The following is an 18,548-nucleotide window of genomic DNA, read 5'->3' as shown; positions in this document are numbered from 1 at the left end:
GAAGAGTTCTCCTTTATTCTGTTTCTCTTCATTCTCTGGCTTTGGTTTTCCCAACTGACTTATGCTTTGGTTTCAGGATCCAGCCATTTCTGGCAATGAGACACAGCCCTATCCTGCCTTCACTCGGGGCATGGAGGATGACGTCTTCATCAAATACCCAAATGATGGAGACATTGTCTGGGGAAAGGTATAATCTGAGTGATAATCCATTGATCCCTAGCCTGAGGGTGGGTCGCTGTTAGTGGGTCACAGGCCTGTGTATGTCATTTTTGGCTTTTTCTCTTTGGGCCCTGAGTTCAGAAGCTCTCATCTTCTCAGTCAATATTTGTTGATACAGTTAATGACTTTTTTTTTTTTTTTTGAGATGGAGTTTCGCTCGTTACCCAGGCTGGAGTGCAATGGTGTGATCTCGGCTCACCGCAACCTCCGCCTCCTGGGTTCAGGCAATTCTCCCGCCTCAGCCTCTTGAGTAGCTGAGATTACAGGCATGCACCACCATGCCTAGCTAATTTTTTTTTTTTGTATTTTTAGTAGAGATGGGGTTTCAGCATGTTGACCAGGATGGTCTCGATCTCTTGACCTTGTGATCTACCCGCCTCAGCCTCCCAAAGTGCTGGAATTACAGGCGTGAGCCACCGCGCCCGGCCCCAGTTAATGACTTTTAAAGTCATGTGATGCATTATGGCATTCACTTTTCTTTTATGTCAATCTTACATGATGAGCAAAGTATTATTGCTGCTAGGAACATGGTTTATATAACAATTTCTTAGGAAATACTCTGTAAGGGAACTGTCTAGTGCGTTGCTGCTGAATGTGTTTCTCTCCACAGGTCTGGCCTGATTTTCGTGATGTTGTTGTGAATGGGTCTCTAGACTGGGACAGTCAAGTGGAGGTAAAAGGGTCTTTGCAGATTTGGGTGGAGTCTGGGTTCTAGGAAGGGGCAGCCGTACCTGTGATTCTGGACATACCTGTACCATGGACATGAGCTAGGCAAGGGGGAAACACTTAGGGGATGTGATTAGGTGTCAGTCTGTGTGCCCATTACTTTATATGTAGTAATATTTTACTGCCCACTGGGATGTAGATATGTATTATTATCCTTGGGATTCTAGATCAGAGAGCTCAAATTACTTGTCCATGGTTTTAGGTGACAGAGTGGTGATTTCAGTTCCAAGGCCGTGAGATTCCAAAGACCCAAGAAATTTCCACTGGGCAATACCTCTGAGAAGTGTCATCTTTTCTCCGAACTAGTATACTTATTGTTGCTGCGTGGGGATCCCTTCTAAGCAGTCTTCAGCCCTCGAAGACTGATGAGGTCTTTTTCCTTGTACATGTTTTCCCCCACTTGAATAGGTTTCTCCATCTTCAAACTTACAAGTCCGCCCCTGAACCCCATCCTTCCTTAGGTTTCTCAGCTTTGCTTTTACCTGTCAGTTTCCAGCCTTACTGTAAAACTTGCTCTTTCCTGAGAACAGTTTGTAGCTTGTAGTGGATTCAGGTAGCTCATGCTTCTGGACCTGAATTATTTTTCGGATTCATTAAGCATTTTTTGCTTGAATAAATACATGGCTCCTTACTGGTCTAGGAAGCCTACAATGCCGTCCTCTGGCCAAGATGTGTGTCTCCTGAACTGATGCAGGCTGTGCAGCCTGTGTGTTCTACTCTCAATTGTTGTGACAGTACCCACAGGCAGGGTTCTTAGGGTGGGGTGGAGGAGCTCCTGGAGACCAAGTATCTGCCTGAACTCTCAAGCTGTTCTTCAATAATGGTTATTCTTTCTGGGTGGGAATTATAGCAGGGCATGTGTAGCCTATGTGACCTCCACAGGAGAGCTGTGGAGACAAGGAAAAGGCCTATTTCCTAGGACAACTGCCAGGAATTGAAGGGAGGAAGAAGCTGGCCTATACAGTCAGCAATGTGGTATATGTTGTAGTGTCTAGATACTCTGTCAAGATCAAGTATTGATCAGACAAATATCCATATTGTGGAAACAAATCCCAGCAGTTGTCCATTCGGGTAGCAGCCACTCAGAAGCCCAGGGTGAGGACCTCTTTTGGGAGTTCTTGCTATGTAATATAAGATCGTAGTCCGTGGACAGAGGTGCAGGAGAAACATTCCAGTCACCAGGAATGTGACTGGCAGGAGTCAGGCCAAATATTCATGCCTGATCCAGATAAGTTGGTTTTCAGGTCAAGTGGCGAGTCCTAAAGGGAAAGACTGATATTAGACAGAACCTCACAATCTGGAGTCTGAGGCTGAGGCCTGGGACAGCTCCAGTGGGGTAGTGAGAACAGATGGCACTGCAAGCTAGTGATGCATAGTTCTCTGGTGTCAGTGTCTGACCTCCTGGATCCCAGAGTGAGTTGGCAGCAGTAGCACTATTTAAAATGCGACACACTTGGGATCAGGCTGCTTGGCTGTTGGACTGTATGTCCAGCATTTTCTGTCAGTAGATGCAGTAAAACAAAAGGAACAAAGCAGAAGCTGGGGTTTGAAGATTGGCAAGAATGAGTCAAACTCAGTTCAAAGCTGTTTTCCTTTTGTTTACTACTCAACAAGTATCTATATCTATCTGTCTGTCTGTCTGTCTATCATCTGTCTGTCTCTCTGCCTATCTGCCTATCTTATCTTTTTTTCTTTCTTTCTCTCTCTCTCTTTCTTTCTTTTTCTTTCTTTCTTTTTATCTATCTCTGTATTTACCTTTTTTCTTTTTATCTATCTGCCAATCTGTCTTCTATTTATCTATCTATCTATATCTGACTCAGATGTGGGGTACAATTCTGACTCAGATGTGGCCAGTACTTTATTTACTCTAACTCTCCATCCCCCACCCATTCCATTGTTTCTAACCCTGCATGATCTGGAGCTCTCTGTTTCTGGTGAAAGGTTCTCTTTGTCTGGTTTCATGGTTTCTACCTCAATTTCCTAACAAAGGGCTTCCCTGGCATGGCCCCTTCTCTCAAGATTCTCTGTGATGTGACCTACTATCCTCTCATATCCTTGACAGGCAGACCCATGTAGGCTGATCTGCTTCTGTTTTCTTATGTTCCTTTTTTTTTTTGCTCTTTATCTACACATATGGGTTCCTAATTGCCTTTTGTCTGTTGTGTATAAGAACTGGAGTTCCCCTAGACCAAGTTCGCTTTTTGTTGATTCCCCACCCTCCTCACCAGCATTATTTAGCTCTTTAACTCTTACAATGCCATGGTTAGCATAGAGGAGGCTATTTACTGAGACATACAGAGAACCCTAATGTTCTATAACAAGCAACATGAGTATATAAAAATGTATGGATATTTAATTACTGCTTCTACATGGTGTGAACCCACTGTTAAACACTGGTTATATATTTTATGTTAAATTCTAAGCTAAGCATTGTGCAAAATGTAAATATCTCTCAGAAGAATATAAAACAAGGTTTTTGCTCTCCAAAATCTACAATGTAGTTGAGAAGTTGTACCTGACTTGGCACAGTGGCTCATGCCTGTAATCCCAGCACTTTGGGAGGCCAAGATGGGTGGATCACTTGAGGTCAGGAGTTTGAAACCAGCCTAGTCAACATGGTGAAATCATGTCTTTAATGGAAATACAAAAATTAGCTGGGCATGGTGGTGCATGCTCGTAATCCCAGCTTCTCGGGAGGCTGAGGCAAAAGAATTGTGTGAACCTGGAAGGCAGAGGTTTCAGTGAGCTGAGGAAGCACATACTGCACTCCAGCCTAGGTGACAGAGTGAGACTCTGTCTCAAAAAAAATATAGATATAATAATATCTATATATATATCTTGCATCCATCTTTCAGGTTAACATAAAACACTGCTTTTATTATTGAAAGAAAGATGAAAGTAAGGGGAAGTTTAAACTCCCTCATTAAGTCCTCTCGATTTATGTTACACACAGCTGTAGTTTTCATGTGACTCTGAAATTGTAGAGAACACAGATGCATACTGGGTAGTCTAATATCCTGAAATGTAATCTTATGCCTTCCTCCCCTCTCTCAGTGGGAATGACATAGGAGGGACTTCCTGAGTGTTTCTTCCCAGCCTATTACCATGCATCTGATGTCTGCAGTCTCTCCCTGGCTTTGTTTCTTTGAGGTGTGCTTAGGAAATGGCAGGACTGACATTGAGGGTTTGCATCTAATGCATGACGTCGTGAGTTCTGGGCGTTGTTATCATCTAGGTCAATATGAACAGAAGAGTTTTTGGATGTTTTCCAAATGCTGGGAAGGTGTGCAAATAGCACTAATTTTTCTTTTTATTTTCTTTTATTTTTATTGCATTTTAGGTTTTGGGGTACATGTGAAGAACATGCAAGATTGTTGCATGGGTACACACATGGCAGCGTGATTTGCTGCCTTTCTCCCCTTCACCTATATCTGGCATTTCTCTCCATGCTATCTCTCCCCAACTCCCCATCCCCCGCTTTCCCTCCCCATTTCCCCCCTACAGACGCCAGTGTGTGATGCTCCCCTCTCTGTGTCCATGTTTTCTTATTGTTCAACATCAGCCTATGAGTAAGAACATGTGGTGTTTGATTTTCTGTTCTTGTGTCAGTTTTCTCAGAATGATGGTTTCCAGGTTCATTTTCATTCTACATTTCTCTAATAAGCCAATAACATTAGTTAGGCCCTGTTCAGGCCATCCATCACCATGTAGTCCAAGTCTTTGTGTGAGTTGCATTCTCAGTAAGTGCCTGTTTGCTGTCCAATATATTTGTGTGGGACAAACTAATTATATTTACTTTTTATAGCTATATCGAGCTTATGTGGCTTTCCCAGACTTTTTCCGTAATTCAACTGCCAAGTGGTGGAAGAGGGAAATAGAAGAACTATACAACAATCCACAGAATCCAGAGAGGAGCTTGAAGTTTGATGGCATGTGGATTGTAAGTGTGTGTGTATATGTCTGTGTACCTGTGGCACTTGTGTATCTTTGTGTGCCTAAGTGTATGTACCACTGACCTTCAGTCAAGAGGATAATCACTGTCCAAGGAAGACGTTGGACATGTCAGACACGTCCTCCTCTCAGAGTGGAACAGCCCTGAAAGCCTACACACCTTCTACTGGACCTGAGGTTCCTATAAAACCTCTGAGACAATTTACTAGGAATTTCTTGGAACTTTGATTGCCTCACACCCACCCTGAGAGAGGTGGTTTTTTTTTTTGTGTGTGTGTGTTATGGTTTCTTGCTCTGTTACCCTGGCTACAGTGCAGTGGTATGATCTCGGCTCACTGAAACCTCTACCTCCCGGGTTCATGCAATTCGCCTGCTTCAGCCTCACGAGTAGCTGGGATTACAACCTCCCGCCACCATGCCTGGCTAATTTTTGTATATTTAATAAAGGCGGACTATGATCAACTTGGCCAGGCTGGTCTCAAACTTTTGAGCTTGTGATCCACCTGCCTCGGCCTCCTAAAGTGCTGAAATTATAGAAGTGAGCCACTGTACCTGGAGAAGAGATTTTTTTTTTTTTTAAATCTTCTAGCCAGTTGTTTTGTAGGCATGAATTAATCTTTCTAGCCAGTTCTCACCAGGATTTGATGAAACCTCCCAAGGCTGGCATCTACAGGGATCGCTGGATGTTGAACAATTTGTTCATTGCTTCCCTGTCTCAGAATTGGCAGGTTGTAATCTTCATAAAAAGTAAGATATGTTTGTCTTTGGCATTTCTAGGATATGAATGAACCATCGAGCTTCGTGAATGGGGCAGTTCCTTCAGGCTGCAGGGATGCCTCTCTGAACCACCCTCCCTACATGCCATGTAAGAACCCTTGGCCTACTTGATTGGCAGAGCCACGACTGGAAGGATGACCCCTGCAGGAGCCTAGAGGCCACGGGTGTGCCCTGACAGCTCACGGCACATCCTCATGGCTGCTGTGGTTTACCGGGAACCATAGACAAAAGCTCTGCACGTGCTTTACCCAGCTGGGCATGTGCAAGTGACTAGACTCTGAGCAAATTTCTTGAATCTGTCCAGAAAGCACTAACCAGTGCTCATGCCACCAAAGGGTTCTCACATCTGGGTGTCTTAGTTTTTTAGGCTTATGCGAATCCATCACAGGAATTTCTTGTGTCATCAATAGGTGAAAATTATTAACTTGCCCTTATTGTGGAGCTGATGGACTCTGAATTTATATTTAGTTCATATCTTGGCTTCAGAAATTGTTTTTTTCAGTGAGTTGTGTGTCTTTTCACAGGTTATGTGATATTTCCACATCTCAGTTTGCTAAACTGTAAAAGACAGATCATGATGTCTTCTTCATACAAGTATGATAAAATTTACATGAAATAATTGGCATGTCAAAACCCTAAATCAGAGCCCGTCATGTGGTGTTTGACCACTGTATACTCTTCCTGACACCTCTGCTTTCTTCAGTGAAATTGATGTTGAAAACACTGTAGATGCCATTGCGGCCCAGAGCTCTGGTCACTGCGCTGGTGTCTCTGGGAAGATGGAGAGTGACAGTTGCAGGGCTCAAGTTAGTCTTAAGACCCAGGGCCCAATCCCTTGAAGAGAGGTCAGGGATACACAGAATCAGGGCTGATTTCACCTCACCAGATCTTCCTCCTCAGATTTGGAGTCCAGGGACAGGGGCCTGAGCAGCAAGAGCCTGTGCATGGAGAGTCAGCAGATCCTCCCAGACGGCTCCCCCGTGCAGCACTACAACGTGCACAGCCTGTACGGGTGGTCCCAGACCAGACCCACATACGAGTGAGTGTCTGTCTCCCTTCTCCAGCTGTCACAACCTGTAGGCATTGCCAGGACTGATGTAGCTACCCTACTTTTCCTTTCCTTCCCACTCTAGGGTTAAGAAGATTCTCATGACAACTGTGTCATCATTCTTATTGATTAAACAAATGCTCATTGACGCAGAGCCAGGCCTTGTGATTAAAAGTAGTAGGGCAGGTTTAAATAAAGCGTGGTCCCACCAGTGAGAAATGAATAATCCTAGTGGGAAAGACACGTGGAAACACTGTAGTGATCACACAGGGCAGCTGGTGCTGAAATACTATTAGTTGCAGGAGGTAAAGGGAACATGGAGGACTAGATAACTCTCTCCTTTATTTCAAATGTGAATCATCTTTTGAGATATTTGTTTTTTGACCATTCTTGGTGGAGGGTAACTGGTATTGTACTGAATTAGCACAGTCCTGCTTTGCAAGCTCAGTGAGTATTATGAATTCTTCTAAGGACAATCTTCTAATTTTCACTAAGTTCTTCCTCAAATATAGCACACTATATATTGAGCAAACCAATTACAAGATTTAGTAATTACTTACAATTTGGGGGCACTCCAGTGAGTTCACTATAGAGAAGTTCTTTGTAATGGACTATAAAACACATACATCGTTATCTCTACCATCTGGGATCAGTGGAGTCCCATTACAGCTCAGATTTCCATGTTCCCTCCAATCACACAGCAAACACTCACTAGGCTCAAGGGCTCTGGGAGGAGAAGCTCTATGGCCTACTTCCCTGGCTGTACCCTCAATTCACCTCCTGTTTCCCTCCAACCAGAGCCGTGCAGGAGGTGACTGGACAGCGAGGGGTTGTCATCACCCGCTCCACATTTCCCTCTTCTGGCCGCTGGGCAGGACATTGGCTGGGAGACAACACGGCCGCGTGGGATCAGCTGAAGAAATCTATCATTGGTGCGTGGGTTCCTACCCAGGGCCTGTGCTGGCAGGTCAGGAAATTGGGATCCTTGTCAAAAAGCGAGGAGGCAGGTGGTGAGGGCCTGGTATGACACAGCTGTGGTTCTCATTGCAGGCATGATGGAGTTCAGCCTCTTTGGCATATCCTACGTGAGTGTCCTTGGGATCCTCCTAAGCACCAAGAAGATGGGGACATCCTTCAGAAATCATCAGCAGGCTCATTTTATTTCCTCTTGTTACAGACAGGAGCAGATATCTGTGGTTTCTTTCAAGACGCTGAATATGAGATGTGTGTTCGCTGGATGCAGCTGGGGGCCTTTTACCCCTTCTCAAGAAACCACAACACCATTGGGACCAGGGTAGAACAGTCACTCTTGGCTCCAGAATTTCACTTGAAGCAAAACTTCCATTTCTGAGCTAAAATTAATGCAGTCTGTATTTACTGGGATATCTTCGAAAAAAATGTTTCTTTTGAGACAGGGGTCACTCTTTGGGCCAGGCTGGAGTGCAGTAGCACAATTATGGCTCACTGCAGCCTTGACCTACAGGACTCAAGTGATTGTCCCACATCAGCCACCCAAATAGCTGGGGTACAGGCACATACCAACATGCCCAGTTAATTTTTAAACTTTTTGTAAACACAGGGTCTTGGCATGTTGCCCAGGTTGGTCTCAAAGTTCTTGGCTCAAGTGATCTGCTCACCTCAGCCTCCCAAGCTGCTGAGATTACAGGCATGAGTCACTGTACCCAGCCCTTAAAAATTGTTAAGCCCTGGTGTCTCAGTGAATATTTCTCAGTGTTCTTTAGATGATTATTATTTTTTTGTTTAGGCAGAATGATAGCATATGTACCAAAAAGAATGTCTTACAGTGACATTTTATCAGCTGTCTTAGCAGAGCTTCAGTGACCTTTTCTAGTCTCTTCAGAATATTCTCTGGGCCTCATCGATGGTTATCTTTTGTTTAGCTGTGAGTGATCTTGATTTGGAATATGCTTTCAGTGATCTTCTTAAGTTCTCTAGGTCTTTCTTGGTGAGCTCCAAACATGTTCTTTTTCTCCTTTAGAGACAAGACCCTGTATCCTGGGATGCTGCTTTTGTGAATATTTCCAGAAATGTCCTGCAGACCAGATACACCCTGTTGCCGTATCTCTATACCTTGATGCATAAGGCCCACACGGAGGGTGTCACTGTTGTTCGGCCTCTGCTCCATGAGTGAGTGTCTAGCAGGGATCCCGATGACAAATGGATGACTTACTGTATTCTATATGGCAGCAGTTGATAGACACAATTCTTCCAAATTAAAGACATGATTGCCTTTGACATGAGCCCATCAGGCACAGACCATACTTTATGACTCTCTTTAGCACAGTGTGATACATGCCTAGGTCATTAATAAAAGGCTATTTACTGAATGAAGAAATTGAAATGATGCAGTGCAGCATAGAATGATCTCTCTCTAATTTGGCCGTGCTAAGGCCTATCTATGTTTTGTAGCAATTTGGTTATATGGACCCAGGTCACAAAATAATGATTTCAGGAAGAGATTTGAGGCACAAGGGCCATTCTTGTATTTAAATGTTTCATCGTTTCTAGATTCATCCATATCTCTACAAAGGACATGAATTCGTTGTTTTTTATGGCTGCATAGTATTCCATGGTGTATATGTGCCACATTTTCTTTGTCCAGTCTATCATTGATGGGCATTTGGGTTGGTTCCCAGTCTTTGGTATTGTAAACAGTGCTGGAACAAACATACGTGTGCATGTGACTTTATAATAGAATGATTTATAATCTTTTGCATATATACCCAGTAATGGGATTGCTGGGTCAAATGGAATTTCAATTTCTAGATCCTTGAGAAATTGCCACACTGTCTTCCCCAATGGTTGAACTAATTTACACTCCCACCAACAGTGTAAAAGTGTTCCTATTTCTCCACATCCTCTCCAGCATCTGTTGTCTCCAGATTTTTTAATCAATGCAGTTCTAACTGGTGGGAGATGATATCTCAATGTGGTTTTGATTTGCATTTCTCTAATGACCAGTGATGATAAGCATTTTTTCATATGTTTGTTGCCTGCATAAATGTCTTCTTTTGAAAAGTGTCTGTTCATATCCTTCACCCACTTTTGATTGGATTTTTTTTTTTTTCTTGTAAATTTGTTTTAGTTCTTTGTAGATTCTGGATATTAGCTCGTTGTCAGATTGTTAGATTGCAAAATTTTTTCCCATTCTGTTGGAAATAGCAGTCTAATGATTGTTTCTTTTGCTGTGCAGAAGCTCTTAAGTTTAATTAGATTCCATTTGTCTATTTTGGCTTTTGTTGCCATTGCTTTTGATGTTTTAGTCATGAAGTCCTTGCCTATGCCAATGACCTGAATGGTGTTGCCTAGGATTTCTTCTAAGATTTTTATGGTGTTAGTTCTCAGGTTTAAATCTTTAATCCATCTGGAGTTAATTTTTATATAAGGTGTAAGGAAGGGGTCCAGTTTTAGCTTCCTGCATATGGCTAGCTAGTTTTTCCAACACACTTTATTAAACAGGGAATCCTTTTCCTCTTTGCTTGTTTTTGTCCATTTTGTCAACTATCAGATGGTTCTAGATGTATGGCATTGCTTTGGAGACCTCTGTTCCATTCCATTGGTCTATATCTCTGTTTTGGTACCAGTGCCATGCCATTTTTATTACTGTAGCCTTGTAGTATAGTTTGAAGTCAGGTAGCATGATGTCTCCAGCTTTGTTCTTTTTGCTTAGGATTGTCTTGTCTATGTGGGCTCTCTTTTGGTTCCATATGAAGTTTAAAGTGATTTTTTTCCAGATCTGTGAAGAAGGTCAATTGTAGCTTGACGGGGATAGCATTGAATCTATAAATTACTTTGGGCAGTATGGTCATTTTCACAATATTGATTCTTCCTAACCATGAGCATGGAATGTTTTTCCATCTGTTTGTGTCCTTTCTTATTTCGTTGAGCAGCGGTTTATAGTTTTCCTTTCTTTTACATCCTTTGTTAGTTGTGTTCCTAGGTATTTAATTCTCTTAGTAGCAGTTGTAAATGGGAGTTCACTCATGATTTGGCTCTCTGTTTGTCTGTTGTTGGTGTCTAGGAATGCTTGTGATTTCTGCACGTTGATTTTGTATTCTGAGACTTTGCTGAAGTTCCTTGTCAGCTTAAGGAGGTTTTGGTCTGGGACGATGGGGTATTCTAAATATACAGTCATGTTGTCTGCAAGTAGAACAGTTTGACTTCTTCTTTTCCTAATTGAATGCCCTTTATTTCATTTTCTTGCCTGATTGCTCTGGCTCTGACACAAGAACAGAAAACCAAACACTGCATGTTTTCATTTATAGGCAGGTGATGAACAATGAGAATACTTGGGCACAGGGAAGGGAACAACACTCACAGGGATAGGTGGAGGGTTGGAGGGGAGGGCAGGGGAGGGCCAGAGGAGGGTGGGGAGTTGGGGAGGGATAACACCAGGAGAAATGCCTGATGTAGGCGATGGTGGGGGTGGAGACAGCAAACCAGCATGGCACATATGTACCTATGCAACAATCCTGTAGGATGCAGCATGTGCACATGTACCCCAGAGCCCAGAGCAAAAAAAAAAAAAAAAGTGCCATGGTTAAGAAATGTGGTAAGTACTTGACAGAACAGAACACACCTACATCCGAGCATTTCATAAGTTTGAGGTACATTATATGGGGAAAGCAGAGGCTGAATGCTCTGGATCAAGCCAGGCTTAGGAAAAAGGCAAGGATGGCTCAGGGGCAGCTGGATTTCCAACTTGGATTAGAAGTAGAGGAGCTTCTTCAGGGTCTTGGGCTGGGTCTCTGTTGAGCTCTGATTGTGACACCTTCATTTCCCTTTCCAGGTTTGTGTCAGATCAGGTGACATGGGACATAGAGAGTCAGTTCCTGCTGGGCCCAGCCTTCCTGGTCAGCCCTGTCCTGGAGCTCGTGAGTATGGAGCCCTCTGATGTGGAGAGGATTCCCAGCTGTGAGGCTCGGGGGAAAAGAATGAGGAGAAGAGGCCTAAGCTGTGGGGTCCTACACATGGTTTCTTAATCTACCTCTGTCTCTTCCTCTCTTTCTGAGCCAAAGTTCATCACATAGGTGTTCTGGGCCTCAGCTCCTTCATCTCTAAAATCAGCCTAACAGTTCTGGTTCATAGGATGATGAGGAAGAAAGCACCTCATGGTATATTCAATGACATAATCATTTCTTTGTTAACTAAAATGAGAAATAGAAGATCAGATGGGGGCAGTAGTGGAAAGAGTAACAAAATCCTCTGGCACTATTAAAACTTCTCAGAAGGATTACTTGGCAATGTGTGTACTTGTATTGCTGCTGGCTAACCCTTCCGTTCCTCCTGCAGGAGATCCTCTGAGCAGTAAAAGCCATTTCTTTACTTCTGTTGTTGATAAGGCTTCTGAATACCAGTGGAATAGTTTTAAAATATCAGTTAATTGCACCTTCACAAAATCTTACTGTACTCACAAATTTTTTTTCTGCTCCACACAAAACCTCAGTTGTTTGTCTCTTTAAGGGTGTAATGAGTAAGTCAATGTCTATAAGTAAACAGTAATTTTTTTTCCTGAAGTCCTGGATACCAAAGTGCTTTATGGTAGTTTTGGATAGATAAATATCCCCTGTTTGAGAAATAAAGAGGGAAGGAAGGTTTCCCCAACATTGTTAGCCTCCCGAGAGATGAGGCCAGAGAACCCAAGGCCATCACTATGACTTTAACCTCTTTCCTAAGCCGTTTGGTTACTCTGTCCCGATAATGGTGCCCACTGCCACTCCTTATTTGTGTTTAATTTTAGAATGCCAGAAATGTCACCGCATATTTCCCTAGATCCCGCTGGTATGATTACTACACGGTAAGTTTTTCTGAATGTCTGTACAGCCTGGGAAAATGATAGAGAGTCCAAAGGCTTTAGATATGATAGACCTTAGGTCCAATGCTGGCTCTGTAACCACCTACTGTGTGGTCCTAGAGATGTCACTTTAACCCTTGTAACGTGAGTTTTCTCACCTCGAAGTGGGGTAAGACCACTTCCCTCATAGAACAGTTGTGAAATAACACATAAAGCGTATCACTCAGGATCTGGTTTTTTGTTTGTTCGTTTGTTTTTGAGACGGGAGTTTTGCCCTTGTTACCCTGCCTGGAGTGCAGTGGTGCGATCTCAGCTCACCGCAACCTCTGCCTCCTGGGTTGAAGCAATTCTCCTGCCTCAGCCTTTCAAGTAGCTGGGACTACAGGCGTGCACCACCACACCCAGCTAATTTTTGTATTTTTAGTAGAGATGGGGTTGCACCATGTTGACCAGGATGGTCTCGATCTCTTGACCTCGTGATCCACCCACCTCAGCCTCCCAAAGTGCTAGGATTATAGGCGTGAGCCACCACACCCGGCCAGGATCTGTTTTTTTGTGGGTGTTCTCTTTATGTTAGACTTTAATGTTTCCTTATATCACTGCTATTTACAATGTCCCGTAAAGGCAGATGCTAGTGAACATTTGTGACTGTTGCAAACTATAGTTTTTGTTTTTATTGTTTCTATCTTTGCCTGCTGTAAGTTTGTAAGCATAGAGGCCTTTTTGTCTCTGCCTTTTATTAACTATCTCCCTCCATAGCATAGATGCTCAAAGAAGGGTACTGCACATAATTCCCTAAGGGAAGCCGGTGATCAGGCAATGTGCAAAACACACACAGAGGTATGGGGCCCAAGCCTTATGAGTCTAAGCAGTACAAGTGCATTTAGAAATGAGAAAGCAAGGAAGAGCTCCTTGCTGCACGATTTCTGTGCTCTTATGATCCCCAAAGATTTAGCCGGGAAGTCAGGGTCTTCCGGGGCAAGTCTGGGATAGTGGGGACCCTGAGAATGTAAACCCTGATTTTTTGTAAAGAATCAAAGGAGGCATGGCTTTGGTCTCTAACCAGGCCTCCTCTTCTGACTTTCTGAGGAGAACAAGGTTGAGGGCTGGAAATACAGCAAAGACGTACAAGCAGGGAAACAAGAAGCAAGAAATGTATTGGCCCCTTACATCCCAGAGGATTGCAGTGTGATTAGGTGAAAACTGGAGAAGGATGTGCAATTTTGTTCCTTCTCTTCTCAGTCAATGGAGACCAAGTTCCCCGCTGTGGCCCCAGCCTCCCCTTTTTGCTCCTAGTTGGGATCTGCCCTTTGGGTGGTAACATGTTCAGGCTCTGCTGTGTGCTTCCCAGCCAGGCCTTTCCTAGGAACGGGTGGCCAGCTCTCTTTCAGTGAGACTGGCCTTTGGCCTGAGGGTGCATATTGACTCTCCCATTCACAGACAGAAGATATCTTTGATTGAAGAGGGAAAGACAGAATAAATTATGCAGCAAGCTATTTAGAAAAAGATGAAATTTTGATGTTGAATTAAAATGATGATGAATTTTATAGTTAGGATTAATAAATGTCACCTTAATTAGCCTTACCATGTTTGGGTACGTATTACTCACTCTAGAATACAGGCTGGCAAACTATGGCCCACAGCCAAATCTGGATGTTGCCTGATTTGCAAATAAAGTTTTATTGGAACATAGCCATGCCTATTTGCTTGTTGTCAACAATAACTGCTTCTTACCTCTAAAGTAGCAGCCCTCAAATGAGAAGTTTTTGCCTCCCAGGGGACACTTGGCAATGCCTGGAGACATTTTGGGTTGTCACATGAGGGCAGGGGTGAGGAGGAGATGCTGCTGACATCTGAAGATTCTGCTAAGTATCAAAAGGCACAGGATAGCCCCACAACCAAAGAATTGTCTGGACCAAAATGTCAATGGTGCTGAGACTGAAAAGCCCTGCTCTAGAGAATGTGTAGGCTGGAAGGATGGTTTCTTACATTAGATTTCTGAATCAGGTGAGAGTAGCACCTCTTCCTGTCACACATCAGGCAAATGTGGTTTGTACTGTGGAAGCAAAAGCAAGAGACCCTAACAAGATATTATAGCAGCCGTGTGAGATTTCATGTAGCACTGTGTGAATGCAGAATGTGTAGTAGCAGGTATGTGGTGAGGGTAACGAACAGGCATCATTTCAGAGGGTAGGATGAGATGTCTGGCAGAATGCATCATTCAGGGAGGGGCATGTCTTCTCCTTCCTCATCTCTAACCTTCTTCTGGCCCACAGGGTGTGGATATTAATGCAAGAGGTGAGTGGAAGACCTTGCCCGCCCCTCTTGACCACATTAATCTTCATGTCCGTGGGGGCTACATCCTGCCCTGGCAAGAGCCTGCACTGAACACCCACTTCAGGTGAATGACAGAACTGAGGTTTTCCTTTACATGCCAGTTAGCTCACCAATTTGTAGTGAAGCCCTCCACATTGTAAGCATCACTCTCAAGCCTACAGGCAATTTTCCTAAACACTTGTTTTTTCTATATTCGCATGTCTGTATTTTAACCTTTATTCAGACGCTACACTGTGACTGATTATTAACAGCTGTTTTATGTTTAAGTGGGTGAGATGATAGGTCTAAGAGTGTCATCTTTCAATCTCATGATTGAAATGGAAGTCAAAATAGGAGCAACCATGATTCATAGTAGTTTTAGGATACTATTGAGTCTAAGTGAATCTTTCTGAAGAAAACTGTTGCTGAAAAATTGTTTATTCCTCCGCAAGATTTTAAGCTTTCGGTTCAAAGTCTATATATAAATTAGCAATAACTATTATCCAGAACTATATTAATATGTGTATTTCTATTTGGAAATTGTCTGTTTTTGCTTAATGCAAGGAAAACATAAATTCTATCAAGTTAGTACTGTTATCACCATTTCACAGATGAGAAAGAAGACTAAGCGATTTACTCAGAGTCACACAGTAAGTAGATGAGCAGGGACTAAAAATCACACCTCTCTGGTATCAATACTAAAATTCTTAGACTCCTTATTTATTTGATTCCAAACATTCAAATAAAAATGAAGAACTTAGGACATTTGAAAATAGACCTCACTCTACATGTTTAGGATATTAGGTCACTAAAGCAGAAAGATTTCAGCACTGGGATTTTCCTTTCAAAAGGAAAAGAATGAACCCAGTTAGTTTGGTTGTCATTACTTTAAGAGCCTTAAAGGAGAATCCTTTTGATCCACTCACTCATTCATTTGTTCATGATATGAAGTCATATGGCCAGATGGAGACAGAATTAGAACTAAGTCACAAGTCTCTTGAATTCTAGTATGCAGTCTTTATCCCACAAAGCAATTCTCTTTGCTCCTTTATGTTTATATGTAAACTCTTGGTTTGTGGCTGTGGATTTGCTTTTAGCTAATGCCTCTCTTCCACCTTACTGCAGCCGCCAGAAATTCATGGGCTTCAAAATTGCCTTGGATGATGAGGGAACTGCTGAGGGTTGGCTCTTCTGGGATGATGGGCAGAGCATTGGTGAGTAGGAGTTTCCTGGGATTTATACTCATGGCATTGACTGTATTCCTGGGTATCTTACAGGCCTGCTTTCACCTTTTCCCTGTTAAAACAATTTTGCATTTTAAAATACAAGCATTTATTAATTCAAGGGTATAATCAATATTGCACATGATCTTTATGCCTCATATAAATGAAGCTTAGTTCTGAATCCTCTCTTGTTACTCAACCATTCTAATCCACTATAGAAGGCAGCTATATGGGAGCCACAGGGAAGTTTATTTGTAGCTGAGATAAACTTTCATAGGATTCATGGTCACGGACATATTCCCTAACTACATGGTTTACTGTCCCAGTAAGAGGGGCAATACCTCTATCAGTTGTATTATTTGTGGGATATTTTCTATTAGGAGTCTATAAGAATTGGTAACCTCTCAGGAGGATTTCTCGAGAAATCATTAACTATTTCTAGACAAGTGCTGTCCAATAGAACTTTCTGCAGTGATAGAAATGTTCTATATCTTCTGCTGTTCAATATTTTGTCTACTTGACATATGTGGCTATCAAGTGCTTGAAATGCGTCAGGTGCATCTGAAGAATTGAATTTTCGTTGGTCTTCAATCTTAACAAACAATTAAATTTTACTAGTGACTGCTGTCTTACACATCACAGTTCTAAGGGACAGCCAGAGGCTATTGAGTGGTGAGTCATTTAGAAAAGGGCTAGCACACAGGGAAGAGTGTGACAGCTATGAAGACAGGGTGTAGGATGGGAATTCTTGAAACAAAGCTGTTGACTAGTTCATCTTCACTGGCTGTGCTAAAGTTCATCTTCTTCCTGGGCCCGTGGCATACATTTAGGATAAAGGACAAAGAAGCCTTTTCTTTGATCATCTTTGTTCTCTGGAGATCACATTTTAAAAATTGTGTAATACCCCAAGATAAGCCCACTAAGATACCAGCTTGGTGTTTGTGTATGTATGTGCATATGAATGTATGTGTGGAGATGTGTACCTATAGCAAAAGGAACATGGAAATTCTGGGCCGATTAGGAAGATGTTGGGAATGATAAACCACAAGGAAGAGAAGTGACTTAAAAATCGTGTCAGGAAACTGTGTTATATGACATGACATGTTTATATACATTCGTTTCAAACATTTTGTATAAACTGAGTGTGGGTGCACAGTTTGATTAGTCTCCATAAAGAGGACTTACATTTTAAAATGGAACACTCAAAAGACAGAAAATAAAAACAAAGATAAGCCTTACTCTCTCAACCAAGACAAGTAGGCAATTAGAAGAGTATTTATATATTCTATAGCATAGCGTTTTGTAGCACAGGTCCAGGCCCTGTTTATCTTGTTGTTTGTTTGCAGACACCTATGGGAAAGGACTCTATTACTTGGCCAAGTTTTCTGCCAGCCAGGTGAGTGTGACTGATATGAAGGGAGAATAGGGTTCCACTGGCTTAGGAGGATGCTAAATGTTGTAAGGGCTTAAAATACCACCCAGAATTTCTTCTCATCTTGCGAATTCACATTCTTCTACTTCTCTAGACTTCCGGTGGAAATTTACTATGCTCCCAGGAAGGCTTTCTGTAATTTAACCTATCAACATCTCATCAGTAATGATCATCATTCCAGTTTACTGTGTTACAGATGGATAGGCTGTTTCTGTTATCTAGCCCTTGTTCCTAAGTTGCCTTGGAATGGCCTGCACATTTTGTGATTTTTCCACCTATAGAATATAAGTATCTTGACAATTGAGACTTTTGTCTCCTATAGAGTTCAGGGCAATGTGAAAAACCCTGCAGCTGCTTGTCAATGCAAAGTGGATGGCAGTTGGCCATAGGAGATAGAGTGATGAGATCATGGTTTCCATGATCCAAAGACACAAGACAGTGACTCTGAAGTCATCTTACTTTATGATCTACATTTGTGCCTAAAAAGAGGTTGGAAAAAATTTGAACTAATTCTGCTATTATCTTTTCCTGTTATCTCCAATTCAACAGAACACAATACAGAGTCATATAATTTTCAACAATTACATCACTGGTACAAACCCTTTGAAACTGGGCTACATTGAAATCTGGGGAGTGGGCAGTGTCCCCGTTACCGGTGTCAGCATGTCTGTGAGCGGCATGGTCATAACACCCTCCTTCAACAGTGACCGCACGACACAGGTTTGTGACCAGCAAAACTGCGAATGCCATTTCCCAACCTTAATATGCCTAGTGCAGTGCCTTACTGCTTCCCTTCCAAATGATGCCCTCTCCTGCCAGGCCCTCCAGCAATCTCTGTTTTCAGTGTGTTGGGAATGGACAGCGTGGAGATGAATGCAAAGTCATGGTTTATCATCATTTGGAATCCATGGCCTGGATTCTTACTTTCCATGTTTGTCTTCTTGTCTGTAAATCTATGTAAAACTTTTTCTTGACTCTCTTACCTCTGCCTCAGAGATCAACTTCCAAAACAGCTCAAACTATTATATTTTATCAAATACG

The 18,548-nt window shown here is 42.5% G+C and overlaps 1 protein-coding gene across 3 annotated transcripts in view; it reads left to right on the top strand.

Annotated features, from left to right (window-relative positions):
* MGAM (maltase-glucoamylase) overlaps positions 1 to 18,548 on the top strand; it is a 118,808-nt gene that overhangs the window by 97,577 nt on the left and 2,683 nt on the right. For all 3 annotated transcript variants that reach the window (XM_035254556.3, XM_035254555.3, XM_035254557.3), the window contains 15 exons: positions 77 to 187; positions 830 to 892; positions 4,751 to 4,885; positions 5,674 to 5,761; positions 6,574 to 6,712; positions 7,520 to 7,653; positions 7,772 to 7,806; positions 7,899 to 8,015; positions 8,721 to 8,869; positions 11,532 to 11,616; positions 12,483 to 12,539; positions 14,813 to 14,937; positions 15,978 to 16,066; positions 17,422 to 17,471; positions 18,057 to 18,227. In XM_035254556.3, coding sequence (XP_035110447.3) covers positions 77 to 187; positions 830 to 892; positions 4,751 to 4,885; positions 5,674 to 5,761; positions 6,574 to 6,712; positions 7,520 to 7,653; positions 7,772 to 7,806; positions 7,899 to 8,015; positions 8,721 to 8,869; positions 11,532 to 11,616; positions 12,483 to 12,539; positions 14,813 to 14,937; positions 15,978 to 16,066; positions 17,422 to 17,471; positions 18,057 to 18,227 — 1,548 coding nt within the window. The remainder of the gene's footprint in view (positions 1 to 76; positions 188 to 829; positions 893 to 4,750; positions 4,886 to 5,673; positions 5,762 to 6,573; positions 6,713 to 7,519; positions 7,654 to 7,771; positions 7,807 to 7,898; positions 8,016 to 8,720; positions 8,870 to 11,531; positions 11,617 to 12,482; positions 12,540 to 14,812; positions 14,938 to 15,977; positions 16,067 to 17,421; positions 17,472 to 18,056; positions 18,228 to 18,548) is intronic.

The sequence above is a fragment of the Callithrix jacchus genome, chromosome 11 (assembly GCF_049354715.1).
Source record: "Callithrix jacchus isolate 240 chromosome 11, calJac240_pri, whole genome shotgun sequence".
Lineage (NCBI taxonomy): Eukaryota > Metazoa > Chordata > Mammalia > Primates > Cebidae > Callithrix > Callithrix jacchus.
The sequence above is the reverse complement of the archived record's forward strand: the minus strand, read 5'-3'. Positions and strand labels throughout refer to the sequence as shown.